The 20743-nt window shown below is 30.1% G+C and overlaps 1 protein-coding gene across 1 annotated transcript; it reads left to right on the top strand.

Moving 5' to 3' along the window:
- Nucleotides 1-4523: 4523 nt before the first annotated feature.
- On the top strand, nt 4524-17994 carry LOC124373055 (signal peptidase complex subunit 3-like). Its single transcript, XM_046831458.1, has 5 exons — nt 4524-4925; nt 10199-10272; nt 12433-12521; nt 14013-14116; nt 17510-17994. Exons 1-5 carry the CDS (start codon nt 4783-4785, stop codon nt 17613-17615), a joined length of 516 nt encoding a protein of 171 aa, XP_046687414.1. The 5' UTR covers nt 4524-4782; the 3' UTR covers nt 17616-17994.
- The last annotated feature ends 2749 nt before the right edge of the window (nt 17995-20743 follow it).

The following is a 20743-nucleotide window of genomic DNA, read 5'->3' as shown; positions in this document are numbered from 1 at the left end:
TAAAAAAGAAAAATGCATTCTTCTTGAAGGTTTGTGAACTTACCACTATAAACCCCATTAGTGGGTTTACAATATTATGTTATTTATTTATATTGAATGTTTTTTATTTCTATACTTTTAAAACTAAAATTAGTATTAGTACAAATACTAATAGTACTCCATTTTATCTGGTGTAATATTTTTTTAGAGAATTGAATTCTTTACATAAAAATAAGTGGTTTCATTAATTTATCTTAATTTTTTTCAATTGTATGTACATTATTGAGAAATGAGACATTTTTCTTTTACTGCTTGCAAAATCCAAGTAAACATAGAAAAGCGCAGGGGTAAAAACTCACAAAACGTTTCATTTAGTTTTGATTTGGGATGACCAAGCTACTGTTTTTTAGTCAATTAAATTTGGTTAGATAGAATGTATTTTATATAACTAGACTATATTTTTAAAAATATTTTTAAATTCATGAAAGCAAAATATATTTTGTAGAATAAAAGAAAAAACCAATTTGATCCATTTTCCTCTGTTGCAATTTTTTGTTGCGGAATTTAATTCTTTATATTAAAGAAGTTATTTCTATAATCTATACTAATTACTTTTTTAATTTTTTTTGTAAATTTTCATAAAATGTGACATTTAAAAAATGTAAAGCTGAGGCAGCCAAATAACCAGCAAACCTCTAGAAAAACTTAAATAAATATTTTATTGTTTTAGTTACTATGATTTTTTTATTACACCTAGGTATTAGTGTCATTAAAATTTTTTTCAAGAGTAGGCTATACCAAAAAACTTTATTTAAAAATTCTAAAACACTAATGTATAAAAATATTTAGTATTTTTACATGGTGTAGTCTTGTGAGGGGTGTTTTGGTAATAACTCAGCCATCATGGGACATTACTATAATAAAGCGAATAATGGGTTTATATTAACAGACTTACCTTGAATCCTTGTATTAAAACTTATTTTCAATTAAATATTAATTAGTCAGTTTCTGGGTAAAAACCTGACTGTACTCGTACAGACACAGATTTTTTAAAATATAAACGTTACCTTTTTTAAGAAATTAAAGCCTCAAACAAAAACTTATAATCTTAGTTAATAAGCTTATGCGTCCGGTTCATAAGTAACATACAGTTCACACTATGTCAAAAGGTTTTTTCAACCAATTAAAATTCTTGAAATATTTCAGCCCCATTGTGGAGAACCATCTTCATGCAACAATAATTGTTAAACCAAAACTTTTGTGTGTTGATATGGGTGAAGAGAAAAATTAGATGTTAGAACACAAAAATATTTTCTTTACACCAATTAATTAGCATTAAAATTTAATTTGGTTGTGACCAAATGGGTGAACAACAGTTTGTCCGTTTCTTTCTGGGCTACAGTATAATAAGCGGCTACCACTCATAATCAATATTTATGATTATGTAAAGTACCGAAACTAAAATTTCAAACCGAATTACGTTTACAGGCATTTCAAATTACAGTAACAGTTCAGCTGCTTTAGACACGTAAAAAATTTTGAATTTAATAAAACATAACCTACTAAACTTAGTAAACTGTAATTTGCCTATTTCAGTTTCTCTAAGTTAAGCCTATCCATATCAGTATTTGCCTTGTATAATAAATCACAGTATGGTACTGAATAATCATTTATGAAAAGTACTTATAACCAGTAAAATAGAATCATACAATTGTATGTAAAATAACGGAACATACACTACAGTATTTACTTTTTTGAGTAGTTTTTGGCATAGTGCATGGTAACAACTTCATACACTGAGGTGAAGTCAACCCTAAAAGAGTGTAGTCAACCCTGGTTAGCTCCATGGACTTTGGTTTATGTTATTTCTTGAACATAGGAACTGAATAAATTATAATATTAACGTTATATTTTTTTAAAGACAATCACTGCAACTATACACAAGTTTGTTTACTTACATTTACTAGTTGTCATGACAACAGTGTCATTGCCATCCTGAACTGAAACCTTGACTATGACAGGCATATGAAGGACAAGTATCTCATTATATATTTCTGGAATAAACATACAACCCATAGTACAAGGTCTGATAATTCTAAAATTATGAAATGTAATTAGTTTACGTAATAAAACAAAGCACTCGACGTTTTTTTCTCCAGTCAGTCCTGTATATTTGAAAAACACTCTGGGTGGCCTATTTTGTGTTTAATTTTCTCTCACAAGCGTTTCCTCTTGTAAATTCTAATACTTAACTTCATTATTCCAATTCAGTTCAGCTCTAAGGGGAACATAGGAACCACGATGGAAATTATATTCAGCAAATTATGAATAATGGGTTTTAAATTTTTTTAATCAGTCTTAACGTAATTTTATAGAGGGGTTTCACAGGTTCATTTCAAGAATATGGATTTAAATTTAATATGACCAAACGGGTGGAGTCCTTGAATGTAAGCAAGGAATCAAGTCACAGGTCTGGACATTTTTATTATTAGACGGACATTTATCGAAATTTGGCCATAATTTATGTGTTAACTATGATTGATATCAAACACGTTTGGAGCCAACAGTACCAAGTCCCGAAGTGAAAACAATATCCAACAACACTGTTCAGGGGGCTTTGTTAAGTCAGAGTAAACAGAAATCGAGATAAGTAGTGGCTTTATAATGTTGATCATAATGGTCATCAACAGAAAATTCAAACATGTTTGTCCACCCGAGTTTAATCAATTATAATCAAAAGGGGCGAAGACCATTATATAATTGAAATGGTGAATCAAGTAAATGGTCTGGGCTTTAGCCCTTCAAACAATCTTAAATGGAGGGGAAACCCCAAAGTAAGCTATGAGGAGCACGAGGGACGAAAAATTGCAATTGTAAGGGGGGGGGCAAGGAACCAAATGGACTGCTCACCTTAATAAAGAAACCCTTCGATCATTACGGAGAACAGGTCTAAAATTCTTGATGACTATTTAGTAAAAGCCCCACCAGAATCTTCTACTCCAACCACCATGAACGAGAAGGTAGTTCATTTCTTTCTTTCGTTCATTCTTTCCGATAAGGAATAGAATGGCGAAAAGGAAGAAACTAGCTTCATAAGGGTCTCTTTACCGTTTTTAGGGATCTATCTTTGGGCTAATCTTGTTTAGGATTTTATGTCAAAAAGTTGAGCCCATCAATCTAATATGAAAGATATTTCAATATACTGGCGACACAGCTCTTTAAATTAAAGGTAAAACAAAGTCCGAATTAGCTATTCAATCGTTTGTGGATCGGAATTCATGCATCCAGCATTTTATGACGATTGACGTCCTGTAATTGCGTGTGATGTCCTTATAAAGGAAACCAAATGTACGGTCCCAAATGTCTAGGAATTAAACATGATCGAAGCTTAGAGTCAACACTTAAATAGTGTCTCTGTAAAAGTTTCAACAGCCATTTATATTTTGCGATACCCTGCAAAATGTTGCTCCATGGATATATTAAAAACTACCTACTTTGGCCTAGTATACCTTCTTCTTACTTACGAGTTAATACAAGACAAATTGGAAGGATTATTAAGTCAAAAAGGCACAGTCAAACATCCTTTAGTGAGCTTAGATTCCTGAAGGTGTCTTGTCTCTATACTTTTGATGTCATGTTGTACTGCCGATTCAAGTTTGAGTTGGTCTGTACCAACTACCTACTGTGGTAGGGACTTCCGTTATTACGGTAAGCGTCCTCTGGTAAAGGTGGGGTATGAGTGGATAGATATCGTTACAAGGCGAGAATGTATGGCACAGCTAACACGAGGGTGATACTGGACACTATATAATCAATTCCGCCTAGGAAGAATGTTAGACTCAATCCCAGTTCCTAGCAGTCAAAGCTTGGTTCTCCTTCATGTCTAAGCTTGCCAAAGCTTTCAACACCAAGGAAACTCCGTGCACTTTAACAATTATCCTTTGCAATAAACAAGACTTGTCGATCAAGTTATCTTTTTACCCCAATATCTCGACATTTGTGTTTAGTGATGTTGCTTTTTAACATTCGATTGTACAGAAGATGTGAGTGTACAAAATCTGTCTTCTCTGCACCCAAAACATGTTCTACGTGTATATGTAAACAGTTAGAAGAAAGTAATCTTGGAGGGGCAACAGTGATTAAGAAACTGGTCTAGTACCTTTATTACAGTATTGGACGAATCATATCTAATTTGGCATAGGTATTTTTGGCTGATGTGAAAGTCGAAAGAATTAAATATGGTATTTTGTAGCATATCGTATATATTTAAATACTGGTAAAAATGAGAAAGGCTTTTGAAGATTTTCATATTATATAACTTGTTGAGGTATTTTTAAGATTGATATTGCAAATTCAGCACAATAGTTTTTTAACTTACAATAATAATAGTAATTAGTTCATAAATTTTTACTGAAAAATTATGGCCAAAATAAGTTTCAGATAAGAGGTAACGATTTTCCTCTCACAGAAATTATCTGCTGTGTGATAGTGTGACTGTTCTTATTATTGTTTGTTCTTATTCTTTGCTAGTGAGTGCTGACTGAGTAGTGGGGTAGTGCCAGGTGCCATACTGCCATTCCAATTTGTACACGTTGGTGTTTTGTATTGTTGTTTGTTGTCGGTTTTATTAGGACACTGAATTATAATAATTTTACCCGCTGTATAGTACCTGAGTTATGTTTAACGTTGTTTATAATTAAAATTAATTTAATTGTTATCTTTTAAGTAGTCATAGCTTGTATGTATAGTTTGGTGCAGTAAATAAATAAATAGAAAGTTTAGGTTATAAAAACAAGATTTAAAATGCATTCATTTATAAGTAGAGCAAATGCAATTCTAGCATACACATTGACTGTTTTGGCGTTTTTGACATTTGTGTGTTTCATATCGACTCTGTTTATTGACTACAGAACAACAGCTACAATGGAAGCAGTCAAAGTGGTAGTGTAAGTATTCTACATTTGTAGCCTACTACACATAAATTTTGGGGTAGGGTACGATAAGCGGACCCAGTTTTTTATATCGAAGAATGTAATCATCGATACGTAATATTCACATCTCAAATCCTAGACTATCAATTGATATAAAAGTATCTATAGTCCTCAATAACAATCATATGTTTTAAATTAAAATATGGATTTAATATATACAGTGACCAAACAAATTATTATAATCATAATTAGGAAAACTGAAGCCGCCCATATTTGCTCCTCTCACAGTTACAGTTGTTACTTGCCTACAAATTACAAATAATGGGTTTTTCGGTACGAGTCCAACATGTTGAAGCCATGAAAAAACATGTCTTATCATCTTTCAAAGCAATGCTGTGCAGTTTGTTATTAATTCACTGCCATTTTTAATAATCAAATGTTACTTATGTAAAATTGAAATATTACCCTACGTGTATTATTTGAAAGTGTTTGTACAGCTGTTGATATAGATTATTTAAGTTAATTTTTCAAAATAATTAATCAGTATCGCCTGATTATATCGCTGGTTATGATTAAGTAATATTGTTTGCCAATTTGGGTAGGGTACGATAAGCGGACCCGGTTTTTTATATCGAAATTGGCAAACAATATTACTTAATCATATAACCACCTTGATATAATCAATCGATTCTGATTAATTATTTTGAACAAATAACTTACATAATCTATATCAACAGCTGTAAACACTTTCAAATAATACACGTAAGGTAATATTTCAATTTTACATCTAAAAGTAACATTATTTGATTTTTTTTTAAATGGCAGTCGATTTTAGAAAACTACACGACATTGCTTCGAAAGATGATAAGACACATGATACGTGACTTCGACATGTTGGACTCATACCGAAAAATCCATTATGTGAAATTTGTGGATTATAGATACTTTTATATCGATTGATAGTCTAGGATTTGAGATGCGAATATTAGGTATCGATGATTACATTCTTCGATATAAAAAACCGGGTTCGCTTTTTTATTTTTTTAATAATTTATTTTTTAATAATAATTTTGTGTATTTAAGGGGACATATTTTTGGTTTTCAAAAACCATTTTTGGGAGTTCTTTGTAAATAATTAATAATAAGTAAGTACTTTGCTGCTCAAACATATAAATAAACTGGAAATACTGTTGCGTGTCAATACCTATTACAAAACAACGCGTTGAAATGAAAAATGTGTTTATTAGAGGTGAAATTAAGATTATAAAGTCCTCTCTACCTCTTAATCTCAACCTATACCAATATCTATGTTGAGGTATTACGTTCCAGTAACCTGTTACTAAACATATGATGTCAGAGTTGGATGATCTGGGACGTGATCTGAGGTTGGGAAAGTACTGATCAGAATTGCCCCTGTCTATCAGTGCGGGCTTTGGTGGGTTCTGGTAAAAAAAGAAAAAAATATCCCTCGAGATAGTACCCAAATTCAAGCTCAGATCACGTGAGCACTTGCAAAGGATCTTTGATACTACTAGTAACATATTTATGATAACCTAATTTTACACTCATTTAAATCGCATAATAAACATTTCCATAGTATAATATTTCCATTCCTAGTCTCATTGCTTGTACAATATGGGTGCGGCTGTGGGTTACAGAGTAACGTAAAACTAGGAAGTCGTTTTGAGAACACCAAATCATTGGTGTTACTGTAATAACAGTAATAGGTCCTGGTAATAGGCTATCACTGAATAACCTGTTAATGACACTAATACTGCCCATCAGTAATTCTAATGGCGAAGTACATGTGTTCTTTTGTGTGTCACAAGAAGTCAGACACGTTTATCCTTGAAAATGGTAAAAAGTAAATAGAAGTTAAATATTGTTTTGTGTATAACAATTTTATAAATATACATAGCCTAGATAGCTTTTTATTTATCGTTAATATAATAGTTTTTAAGATGTTAAACCAGCTGAACTAAATTGTTATTTGAATTTACTTATTACATAATTTGGTTCCACAATTATTTTTAGATAGTCATGAATATTGAGGATTCAATAATTATGAATATCGGATTCGATTGGTGTGGTGGCCGTTTATTATACTGCATCCCATTTAAATACGGCAATAAAAATTAACTCTATCCTTAGTCACTTTCCATACAAGAGCAAGGCGAACACAAGTGCTTTAGGTGAAAGTTCCAAAATCAAACTGCTCTTATTTACATTATAGACCTATTCCTAGTCAGGAGTTAAGCTAAAGCCAGTTATTCAATAACTTTTAAAAATTTTTCTTCGTATGGCTCAACTGCGTCTACATCGCAGATTTTCATCCATACTACTCAATACTGAATACCAAAACGTCTTTTAATTATTTATCCAACCAATCTATACTGAATTGAAATACATCTTCATTCATGAATTTTCTATTGATTTTAATTTAACTACCATGGTGGGATTTGTAACCAAATAATTAACATGGTGGAGTTTTTTTAACACTAATATTTTTTTAAATTTTACAAACAAAAAAGATCTGTGATGGTTCAAAGGATTTTTGGTACTTTGGGATTATACCGACCACACTAGTATGAAGAACACAAAAATAGAAATTTATAGAAACAAACATGATAGAACGAAAAAACAACTCTTCAATTACAAAATTACAAACTTACAAGCATTTCCAGGTATTGTGATCGCTATTGTTGTCGTTTGTTATCTTATCTTTCTCGAGAATCCTGATTACGGCAGGCCGCGCGGCATCACGTGATTTGCACGGTACATAATTGCCTTTCCATTACAATTCAATTTATATTTCTGATTAGCCCCTCTAGAATTTGATATTTTACTGATAGGTACTATCTCGAGGGATGTTTTTCTTTCGTCGACATCAGCGCGGGGCAGCACCGAAGGTGCTGCCAAAGCCCGCGCTGATGGCCGGAGGCACTCGCATTTTGGGTGGCGGAATGTGATCAAGAATAAAAACAAGTTTTTAGTGTTTTTTTAATAAAGAGTTTAGTTTGGTAAATGTTTGTTTTTGTTGAATTTTTGTGTTTGGAGAAATGTAGAGGTAAAACACGGAAGTACAACAAAGCGATGCACCAGCTGAACGGGCGGCGAAACTCTGCAATCACGTTATCTACTAGACGCTCGACTTTGACCTCTGTCTGAGGATGGGGAGGGGTTTGCGATAAGACAATTCCTGTTTTATATTGACGAAATATTGTTCTACGCTAATCTAGTAATCAGTAGAAACGAAATGTGAAATAACGATTCATGTCTGGGTGTGGTCGGTATAATCCCAAAGTACCGGATTTTTAATACCACTTATAGCATTTCATTTTATATATGACCCAAACACAAAATTAAAAACATTAATCTAATCTTAATACATCAAATATTTTTTTAATGTATTTAATATTTTTATAATGAGGATATTTTCCTAAAATGAATTGATGTATAAAAATTATATAAATAAGTAAAACTGTTTTACGGTTTTGTACATTTAAAAGCGGTTAGGCAGAAACTCTGTACTAGTAGTTGACAACCGTTCGATGAACTTCACTTTGTTCTTTGTTGTTTGTAGCTTACACAAACCACTCGTGTATAACTGTGTTCATTGCAAACTACATGAACACTGGAGAACATTTATATAAGTGAATATTTTTTGTCCTTGTTTTATGAGATTAAATTATCTTTTTCTTTTAAATGTGTTTGTTATAGGTTGAGGCTCAGCAACCTCTATGAGTTCTTTATCTTTTCTGGCACATAATTTATTGAAATTCTCTTGAAAATTGTTTTCTGTTCTAATAAACAATAATGTTTGTTTATGAACACTTTTCCTAATAAAATTAAATTTTCAAGTCTTTCTACAGATATAGTAGGATTATTAGCATTGTACTTAACTTAGGCATTAACTCTGGCTTTCATGTTATCTAATATAAAAAGTCATTAAGTTCAATAAAAATATGCATTAATACCAGTATACACAGTGTAAGGGTGATTATATAAAATGTATTACAGTCGAACCTTGATAACTCAACCCTTAATAAATGACTACCCGACCGCTATGTACAGCAGCTGAACCGAGAAACATACCTTCTTCGATTTAAACAAAAGACCCCATATTTCGACCCCAAAGAATTTGGAAAAATAATTTTTATATCCACAAATACCCCAAAATGGCACTTGCAGGGTTAGAAGTAATTTTTTAAAGATTTTCAAATATAAAGGAAGTTTTACAGATGTGTTTACTGTTACCTTGATGAAAATATTAGCAAATCCAAATTTTTATCGAAGGTTACCAAAGTACTCTTTCTAAAAATGATACAGTTGTATCTTTTCAGCACATTTCCAATTTTGTTAACACTTCAAATTTAGGATATTTCAAACTCGTAAAAACCTATAATTGTTGTATTTTAAGTTTGGCTTTATTTTGGATTGTTGAGAGATGGCACCAAAAATACTAATTTTCATTATTACGTTTTGTTGCATTTAGTACACCATTGTGTTCTTCGATCTTTGCCTTAGGCTATAAATTTTACATGGAGAGTCTGGAAAGCCTTACAAAATATGATGGATGGCTATAGGGTTAAGTTGAGACACCTTAATAAATGAAAGTAGTTCAGCAACTAAAAAGCGAGCCAACAATTGCCATGCAAACTTTTATTTTGTGACAAGAATCTCCCCCACTCCTAGCCCAGTGACTGTAAGTTCATCTATTTATTACGGTGTTCCTCACTTATTAGTTATTTGATGTTATACGTATATTTGTGAGTGCTCATTAATTACTCCTGTTTATATTTCCCTGTTTGTAATACTGTAAAAAGAGTTTGTTTTCCTTGTTGCTGTTTTTACCATGATAGCAGATACTGTATGATAATTAACAAATAATTATTCAAATTTTCCTAGCAACACAATGTAGACGAATTCAGCAATTTTCTTGATTTTTATGGTATAATTCGAGGTTTACGATTTTCACTCTCAGTAACTCGAACCTTGTTTAACTCCAAATATTCTATAACTCGAATTTTTTTTGTGTCTCTTCAGGTTCAACTATATTGCCAATCACACTAGTGCTGTATTGAATTTTGAAATGATGGAATAGGTTTCAAAAACATGGAGTTAAATAGGCTAAATATTTCAGAACAAGATATAGTAACAAAAGTTAATAGATTATTAAATTGTGAGATTACTGTATAAACAACTTTTAAGTACAGAACATATAATTTTACTAAATAAAGTAAATTCTAGCAATACACTGTCATTAAAATTTGTGTTTTCTGTTGCAGTAAAAACGTTCCAGACTATGCTGCATCGAGAGAGAAAAATGATCTGGGTTATTTGACTTTTAATCTGAAGACTGATATCCTTTTCATAATTCATAAACAAATGCAACTGTAGGTAATTCTACAATACAGTGAGGTGTCCGATTTTTATATTCTGATGTGTTGTAAATTCTATTAGTCTGACTTTAAAGATAATTAAGTGTATTTATAAACATCATATTGATCTTAAAACGCACCTTTATTTGATTTATAACATGCTCTTTGAATTATAAATTATTCACATAACAAGACAAGACAAGAATTTCTTTATTTTCACATTCATCAAGAAGGAAATGGCGTCAAATACATAGCTCCATAAGGGTAAAGTTGTTGGCATAATTCTTATACATATTGTGCTGAATTTGTTATAAAAGTGGTCATATCATCAATATTGAAAAATGAAACTACATAATTAATAATACATCTTCCATTAGATAACTGAAGGTGACAATCATACATAAAGTTACCTTTCTGCTGTCTGTGGCAGAGGGAAGATTTTCATTGCTGTTACTCACAGACAAGAACATGATTAAATTATTAAGTCAAAGTAGAAAGTTATTTGAAAGAATGAAAATGTTATCACATGTCCTATCTATGGTACTATCATTAACCCTTAAAGTGCTGCGGCACCGACATATCCAACACAGTAAAAGTCTTGTAAATTTCTGGCATTTATTAGCACGATGCTACGTATATATAGGTGATATTTTATATAGTACAAAGCTGAAGTATCTGAGTAACCAATTAGTTGCATTCAAAATGTTTTGATTAATGCCAATTTTATATTCTTTGTAGGTCTTTGGAATGATAATTAACAATGATGTTGTTATGATATCTGATGAATTCTACATGCGCGGACTACGCATTTGGCTAGTAGCACTGTTTACTTCATTCCATAATTAATTGTGTTTTGATGCAAAAACAAATTATAAAGCAGTGAACAATTTATATTTATTAATATAACAATATCAGTATTGATTTTTGGGTAGTTTCATAGTAACGAGTTTTAGTTTGTTTTATTGTTTCTAATATTGCTGCCAAATGCATAAAGGTTTAATGATAGATCAACTAAATTGTTATTTAAATTTACTTCTTACATAATTTGGTTCCACAATTATTTTTAGATAGTCACAATCATTGAATAGATTGTTGAAATTAGTTTATTACATAAGTAGTGTTTTATCTTAATGCTTTTGTATTCATAACAATGAGTGAAGAAAACTTCACAGACAATGAAAGCTTAAAGTTTCTCATTAGTAGACTAGGTGGTACTGGTGATCAAGCAGTAGTGTTTTTTTCAATTGTTAGTCATGTATGTTTTTATTCCAAAAAATATAATGTTTTTTGTTTAAAATTTCATAGCCTTTTGTGGTATAGCCAAAAATTAAAAAAAAAAAATACTTATGGATATATAGGATGAAACTCAAAAGTTTATAAAAAGATTTTCATTGTGTATTAACACAAATTAAAAATAGATTGTTATTTTTTACCAGAAAAGTATGTATATTCTTAAATTTAATTCAAAGAACAAAAATTATGAAAATCTGTCTAATGGTTATTGAGCAATTTTTGTTTGAAAAGCTTGTAAGTATACATTATAATATAAATCAGTCCAGAAATTTAAAGGGGATTTTAAGGGAAGTGGAAATTAGCTTTGGCACTCAAAGCATTAAACTCTTTGCAATTAATACTTTTTCCTTCTAAAGAAGAGACTGAATTGTAGGAAATACAATATTCTTAAATTTTGTTATTTTGTAGACTAATACTTAACTCATATGCTGTCTAGTAAGCAGATCTTAAAATCTGAGATTATGTTGGTAGTTAGTTCTTATATGATGACATAGGAAGAGCAAGATGACCAAGTAGGAGAATAGTGTGTACCTCAGTGCTGATAACCTTTTTTAAAATGATATCTAGCACTGAGCTGTACTACGGTTTTTCAGGGCTTTTCCTTCCTATTATGAAGAATTGTTTATATAAAATTAATACAGTCCGACTGAAACTTTATATTTCAGACATTTTACTAGTCACTGTTGACATGTTCTATGTAAATATGTTTTTCAATTAAATTATACGCGAAGCTTGTATTGTTTAAAACACAGAGATATCAGATAAGCATTAATTCAAGTACTATTGTATTCTCAAAACTGAGTCAACTAAGTTTAGTTTCTCTTGCATATTTCCTTAACATTTGATACATCTGAGCCATCTGTTCAACTGGAATGTGAAGCAGTTGTTTCTTTACCTGACAGCTGAGTATACCACTCCTAATAATGTTCTAAATCAGGTTAGTTTCAAGATTTTTTATAAAAAATCTAGAAGATAACACTAAGTTTAATATAATATTGCTTAACTTATTAATAAAATTAGAAGAAATAAAAATTTGTTTATAAGAATAATTTTGTATAAAAGAATGCTGGAAAGCTCATTTCCCCTTTTTTGCTCCTTGAACATTTAACCATACAACACTTGTATGTGTACAAAGTACTTGGGTTATTTTATTTAAGAAGTGGCAATAGAGGCAACATAAATTTATTATTTCTCATTGGACAAAGCCTTTTGATGAGCATTTGTCCTGTTTCAATTTTGACGCCACCGTTACAAATTTGTTGAGTTGTTATTTGTTTTATTCTCTGTTATTACTTCTTATATATTCTATTTATTGTTGTTATGTTATGAACTTATTTATTGTAGTTGTACATTAGTTTTTAATTATTTATTTATTTTATTATAGGCTTATTGAACAATTTTGTATACAAAAAATTAAGGAATTTGGTATTGGCTAGTTATATGAATATCCTGACGATGTCAATTGTATTTATATATGTTTAAAGACAAATAAAGAATCTTGAATCTTAAATATTCCTCATGACATTAGAAGTTCTCGACAATGAGTATTTAGGTTACCAAAGGTTAATAAATCAATTTTCAAGCATTACGTTTAGTATGCTGGACCCAAATGCTTTAATAAATTACTCCAGAATCTTAAAAGTATTCAGAACTCAGCATAGATTTACAAAAAGCTACTTGACCATGACATTTTGGAATTCCATAAAGAAGAATCAATCAGTTTTAAATAATCTTTGTAATATAGTCTGGTTGGAACATGATGAAAAACATTATCCTAGAACTGCTCTTTATTATATTATCTGTAATTGTACTTATCATTTATCCTTCTTAATATTAGTGTATATTTGTTAAAATTGTAGCTGACACCACTAAGCTAAATACTTTAGTTATTATGTTACTGCACTCTTTCGGTTTGTTAACTATTTTGTTTGTGTGCACTTTTATTTGATTTTTCTTTCTAAATAGCTGCTACATAACTTGATAACGTGGCAGTTTAATTTCAAAGACATTACTACTATAAAAAAAGTAGAAATACATCATTATTTTCATCAATTGGTAAATAATAACATATGAGCTAAAGCACAAACAAAAATACGTGCTGACATTTTGTTCCACAGTCATGTGAATTCATTTGAACTATATTTTTGTGTTTATTTTGCATGTTGTGCATGACATTATGGATCATGGCGGGGACTTCAGAAGGTTATTCTGTGTTTGCTACATGCCTCCAGTTTAAAATTAAAGTGTAAATGTAATTTTACTGGATAGCTACCTACGGGTAATAAGCTATATTCTAAGAATACTTAAAGTGATAATCCCTCAATTATGAGTTTTAATAATGAAGGCATTTAGTGGTACAATGCTTTCTTTTAAAATAAATGTACAACTGGTTTTTATGTACTTGTAATTTTATTTTTATTCTTTCTAGGTTGTTTTATGGGATAAAATCATATTGAGAGGAGAAAACGCAGTTCTTGACTTCAAAAATATGAACACAAAATATTACTTCTGGGATGATGGTAATGGTCTCAGGTAAAAAATGTCTTACTTACTAGCCAGTTCTAACCACTTTTACTGACAGATTTTCCTGTTATTTAAAATACAATTTCTTCATGAAATAACTGTATTGGTGAACAAGAATAAAGTTTGTTGCAAATGCAGGCTTACAATAAAGTACATACAATAAACAGTGCTGGAAATGTCAAAAGAAAATCTAAAAACAAATTTTATTTTTATTAACCCTGGCATCCTGTACATCGGACCTCATCCGACATTGTAATTTTGCCGTTCCACTCGTATGGCATCAGTTTTCTATTTGCAGCCGGTCTGTGATGTCTTTGGTTAGTGCTGCGATCGCACGGAAATCTTAGGAACTAACATTATTAACAGCTGAATAAAAAAACAATCGCAATCTGCTGTTTTTGTTTTTATTAGTCGATGGATTTAACCTCGTTTTGTGTTCTTCTCAACTGAAATGTCATTACCGGACACTTAGTTTTTTCCTGATTCGTCCTGCCAACGTTGGAAAATTTGTCAGTAAAAGTGATGAAGGCCTAGGCCCAACCTCAAATAATGGTGGTGGAGTGAAGGATATGACAACTGTTGGACTATTTATGATGGGCCTGGTTTTCCACATTTTCCTTACACTTTATTTTGGGGGTATAAGGAAACTAATTGAAATAACCCTGTATTTCAGACTTTTTCCATTTGTTTTTACTGTTGAAATAATAAATGAAATTGTTGCTGAAACTAATCATTATGCAGAAGAGAAAATAATGAGGCAGAGACCACTTAGGCTTAGTGGTCTCTGTCTCTATCTATCTTGTCCAGTTTTAAAAATATTTCATTAGTAGAAATAAAAGCTTTCTTAGTATCATAAACACAGCTCTGAATCCAAAACTAATAAAAGATTATTTCCGTCTGAATGGGTATTTCACCAACCATTTTTGTAAATGTAATTTTTTGAGAGACATCATATAAAACTGTAGTCAGACTATCTATTTTTATATCTTGGAACAATAAATAGGTATTACGAATTTTAAATCATTGAATAAAATAAGTGTATGTATAAATATAACTAATTGTTTGCTAGACAACCGTTATGCACTATAAACTTTCCAAAAGAAATACAAGCAGGGGGGCAAGTGAGTAAAAAAGTGTAAGGTTTAACTACAGGGTGCTTTCAAGTCGGCGGTTAATTGATCAGGGCTTTTAATTTCTTAAGTTTGTGTATGTTGGAGTTGGTTTATTGAAGCTCACATGCAAAACACCATGTATCAGTTCTAAATACACTAACACCACTTTTTATGTGTCTCAGAGCAGAAATAAATGTGAGGGTGATTTGATATTACATACAACAATTTTAATTCTCTAACCCACTATATTTTTCATTAGCCTCTGTTAGGCTCTTCTGTGTTTGTTTGATGCTGCTACCCAGTTTTTAGATTTCAGTACTAACTGAAAGCAAGGTTTTAATGGTGATCCGCCACCATTCCCATCTCAAATTTTGATTATCCAAGAAAGGTCCCATCAACTCTAAAAATGAAACTCATGTATTTAACCATAGTTATTATAGTTGAACTAATGTTTGCTGTACTATTTGACAGGAATTATTTAAGTCTCTTACAATCAATATGCTGTGAAAATTTCAAAGTTTGCCTTCAGTCTGTATGTAAAAAGTACAGATTACAAGATTTTATGTCAGATTTTAAATAAATTTCTCTGCATTTTTTCCTTGAAATACAAAATGTAGCTTCATTATTTAAACCATTTGGATAAAAGGGGTCACAGTTAAACAATACAAACTATTTTCAGCAATTGTTACAAAATGGTTCTTGATAGTGAAGGGATTTTAATGAAAATTGATACAGTTAATGTAATGTATATAAATTAATTATATGTATATTATATATATATATACATATATATATATATATATATACATATATAAATATACATATATAAATATATATATAATGTATATATATACATTAAATTAACTGTATCAATTTTCATTAAAATCCCTTCACTATCAAGAACCATTTTGTAACAATTGTAGCATTTTGTAATATATATAAATATGAAAAATGGAGACAAAACAACCTAATAATAACCCTAATAAAATCAGGGAATACAGAAATATGGACTATATAATTTTTTATTAAATGAAACTTTTAAATCTTTTAAAAGTGGTATGTTACAGTGAGAGAATTCCCCCACAACACTATTCTGGCTTTGTCTGTGGAGGTACCTAAATAAAACTGGATATAATGTTTTAGGTGTTTAATTGAAGCTATATGAAATATTTCAATCAAATGAGAAGTTGCTGTGAAACTCTAAACATGAAAAGCATTGATTTTATCCATTAGGGCAAGAAGCTGAGGGTATTCCTTCTACACGAGATCCGGAGTGACAGGATGGGATGATATGAGAAATTGGGGCCACCCAATGAGGCTCAGATCTCATGGTACAGCCATCATGAGGCGATAGTGGGGACAATCCTAACCATAGCAAACAGATCAAGAGTTCTCTCTCACGTTTATTCGTATTAAAATCTCAGGGAATCCTATCTTCTCTAGTAATTAATCATTTTCCATGGTAAACTAGACCTATCGGTCAAATTATTTCTTTACCCCAGTATCTGAACATTTTTGGTAAGTGATGTGGCACACCTGAGCATAAGTTATATTACTCAGACAACATCTGATTTAATGTACTGATTGTGGGTACCACTGACAGGTATAAACCAGCCAGAAGTGAACTCTCCAAGGGTACAGATTTTTATAATATTATTGGACGGATCATATAAAAATTTGGCACAGTCTATGTTTTGCAAAGACATTTTTTAGTTTATATCTCAACCCAGAGTTGATACTAACTATAAAACACTGGTCTGTCTGGTACACATATGTGAATGTATTGTGATATGATTATTTTAGTATGCTATTCAAATATAATTTTGTAACTTTAAACAACAAAGATTTGTGATTAAATGTGATGAAGCATGTGTGTTTCATTCAATCTATTACATGATCCGCAGAGCTTATACCTAGTTTAGCAGTGTTTAAAATCTGTGTTATAATTTTGGCTCGTACAAGTTTTTGAGCTGGTTTGTAAAGGATTAGAGAAATTGTACACTTTTGATTAATGTTTAATAACTAAGAAGTGTAATGTTATCACACAATACATTCATACATCTGCATAAGAGCGTAGAGTTACTTGTATATTGATTAGTCAGTTTAAAATTTAAATTATGACCTTTTTTACCATTCTTATTTTTCCAATTATGATACTAATAAATGTATTAATTATTGTTAGTAGGATTTTGCAATGTAATTGTTGTTCTTAAAGAAAGGAAATTAATAGTTTGTTGTTGGCCTTAATAGTTTTCTTCATGTTAGTAATTGATGTATCATTATTTTACAGAGGCAACTCCAATGTGACTCTGACTTTGTCTTGGAAACATCATCCCCAACGCTGGCCTTCTCCCCAGCATCTTTGCTCTTGGACATCATGCCATCCAGTTCCCTAATGAGTACACTAAGGCTAGGGTATAATCACAAATGCCTAGATTGAAAAAATCCATTCACTTGTTTTTGGTTAACTTATGTTTTTTACTACGTTGGTTGTGAGTGCGTGTCAGTACTTATTTATGTGTGATTGAAGGTTGGGTTTTTGTTGATAACACATGACAAGGATATTGTTATATAATCACTTAAATTACTTTTTAATACCAGAAAATAAGTGTATAATGTGCATTTTGTTTAGGAATTAATTTTGTTCTTTTTTGAGTTATTTATCATTAATCTAAAGACATTGATTAAACTTCCAAGATAGTTCAAAACTAATTTAAATTTATTGAAGTGAATTCTGAAAGTAATGGTAATAAATACTTTTTAATTGTAATTGTATTATTGCATTCCTCTTTTATTGTTTGTTATTTAAAATATATTTATACCTCTTTCTGGGTTCATTAGATATTAATTTTTTGTAAGAAAAGCAACTCTATAATTATTAGACAGTTTCCAAATAATATCTTATAATAAGAAAATCACAAACAAAATATTTGAGATATCTTTGTGTAGAAATACTGAAAAATTACCTAATATTATTTGAAATTTATGATTCTGACATAATTGAACCAGTCAACTTTTACTTATGTATTGTCTTTAAACAATGAAATAGTACATTTGCTCACCAAACAGGGTGTTATACTGTCGTTTTTCAAACCAGAGACTGCTAAATGAAATGATTTTTACAAATATATATATAACCATCTAAGACAGTTTGGCACATTTATGATTACACCTGGTGATCATGGTGGGTCACAAACTACATGTATCTTAAATCTGAAAATAATTATTGCTTTCAAAGGTCTTTTCCATCTAATACTGAGAGGACCATTAATAATTAAAAAAGATATCAAATAGTGAATTTTAACACTGGCAGTGTATGAAGAGGTACACAATAGGTCTTTATCTGTAATGTAACAAGTTTGGTACATGTTTTACAAAACTATAACTTTGAAAGCTCAGCCAGCGGTCTGAAAAAACTACCAAATACCATAATTTTTAACCAATCACAGGACTGATAAAGCGTGACACACCAAAATACAGAAGTTAATTCTTTTTTCAGCACTGTGACTGCCATTTCGTTTTGTGTCCTACCTTGTTTATAATAAATGTTCTTCTAAACCCTTATATTGGGCCCGGTAAATTGCATAAAATACATTGTTCGATAAAACATAATAAACCCCTTTATAATTTGCAGGCTCTAAATAATAAAAAAATTTCCTTTCAGAAAGAATTGTCAAGAAGGTATTTTGTGTTGTGGAGTTAGCGACAGTTTTCAAAACAAAATTGGAGGTAATTTCTTTCTCGGCACAATGGGCATCTAATCAGTTTGCTGTTCTAGCCATCTTGGTTAACACAAGTTATAATGTTAGTGAAGTGCAGTAAGTTCTTTTTTTAGGTATAAAATAGATAATGAAAGTGGCATATTTTAGTGTTAAAACCATTATGGATTCATACAACAAAGTTCATATTCATTTCTGTAGATAAAACAGTAATTTTATAATGATTTGTTTCATTGCTTCTTATAATTTGTATTATATTTTATGCTTTTTCAAAACTATTCATAGAATAGTAGCTTCAGCATACAAAAGTACAGAAGTTAAGTACTTTAAAAAAAGTACTTAAGTTACTTTAGTTAAGTTTTATTAAAACTTCAGTTTTTAGTCTTGATTAATATTCTTTTTGCTAAAAATGTTTATAAATATGAAGTAGGCATACACGTGTTTTACAATTTGGATTTTATTTTTTTATTTTCATAATTATTCTTATAATAGCTAAGGTTTCATACTAATCGTTTTTTTAATTTTTAGCCATATCACACATACATATTTTATATGGATATATTCAATCTATCAAAATATGTTGTAAACAAATTATAATGTAATTTTACAAAAATCTTTATGCAATATTTTTAGTTTAGTTTCCTATGTGGAATATATTTTTAATCAAATTATAAAAACGTGTTTTTATGGGATTTTTTTAATTTTCCTTTTTGTTTATAAAGAATTATATGTTTATAGTTTTGGTTATATTTATTGTTATTTTCTAATAGGATATACTTTTTACAATATAATTCTTTTTAATTTGACACTTACACTTAGGTATAAAAATTGTACTTGCGTACTGTATTTCAATTTTTTTATCTTATGTGGTTTTTTTACAAAACGTATTGGAGAAATTCCAATTTTATTTCTACTGAAAATAAGCACATGGTCTTTTCTGCATAATATTTTATACATTTTGAAACATTTGAAATTGTCCTTTTTTAATGTTAAAAAAAGGTCAAAGTTAAATATTGGTAAAAAAGTTTTTCATGGTTTTCATTCTTTTTTTACAACATATAGTAAAACATAATATTTATAAATTATAGAAACTGTCTAAAACTACATTTCATGAGGCAATAAATTATGTGGTACAATGTATACTGTATATTATATAGATTTAACATTTCCTACATATTATTTTTAAAAAAAAAACCTTGCAATATGTGCAAAATCCAGAACCCATCTAAGAGAATTGGCATGGTGCTAGGGTTAAAAATTCAGCAACTCTACCTTAGTATATTTGAGTCCAGGCTCTTTTAAAAATGACTATCCAAATAGGTGAACTTTTTGTAAGTAGTTATTTATATATGTATAAGTGGTCATATTTTTATGAATGATATTGTAAAAATCGTTTTGCCTTACATTTCCTCAACAACTTTGTGGATTGGTACAACCTGAATGGAATAGAATTTAAAGGAAAAAAAATGTGTTACTATTTTATATTAAAACACTGCTTTAATTATACTTGTATTCTGTTAATACTTTAAGGTCAGATATTTAGGATAATTTAACATTTAACACTAGAACTCAATACCTTGCAATCTAAATTTATAGTTAAAATTGTTAGATTTTTACAAAATAATTTTTGTAGCAACATTTAACATTACAAATTTAAATTAATATAATACATTTTTAATTGTGAATCAACTGGAGAAGACTTAAAAAAAACTATTTGACAACTCAATAGGCCTACATTTAATTTTGTTAACATACATTTTAAAGTTCATTATTACTATTTAACATTCAAAACAATAAAATTTCAA

This window comes from Homalodisca vitripennis, unplaced genomic scaffold (genome assembly GCF_021130785.1).
Source record: "Homalodisca vitripennis isolate AUS2020 unplaced genomic scaffold, UT_GWSS_2.1 ScUCBcl_4751;HRSCAF=11119, whole genome shotgun sequence".
NCBI lineage: Eukaryota > Metazoa > Arthropoda > Insecta > Hemiptera > Cicadellidae > Homalodisca > Homalodisca vitripennis.
Note: the sequence above shows the minus strand (reverse complement) of the source record. Positions and strands in the feature narration are given on the sequence as shown.

What these genes read in the sequence shown, in the direction of transcription:
- LOC124373055 (XM_046831458.1), top strand. Translation starts at nt 4,783, where the DNA reads ATGCATTCATTTATAAGTAGAGCAAATGCAATTCTAGCATACACATTG. An exon ending in GACTTTTAATCTGAAGACTG is followed by an intron (nt 10,273 to 12,432) that starts ATATCCTTTTCA and finishes AACATTTGATAC; the next exon opens with ATCTGAGCCATCTGTTCAAC. An exon ending in GATGATGGTAATGGTCTCAG is followed by an intron (nt 14,117 to 17,509) that starts GTAAAAAATGTC and finishes ATTATTTTACAG; the next exon opens with AGGCAACTCCAATGTGACTC.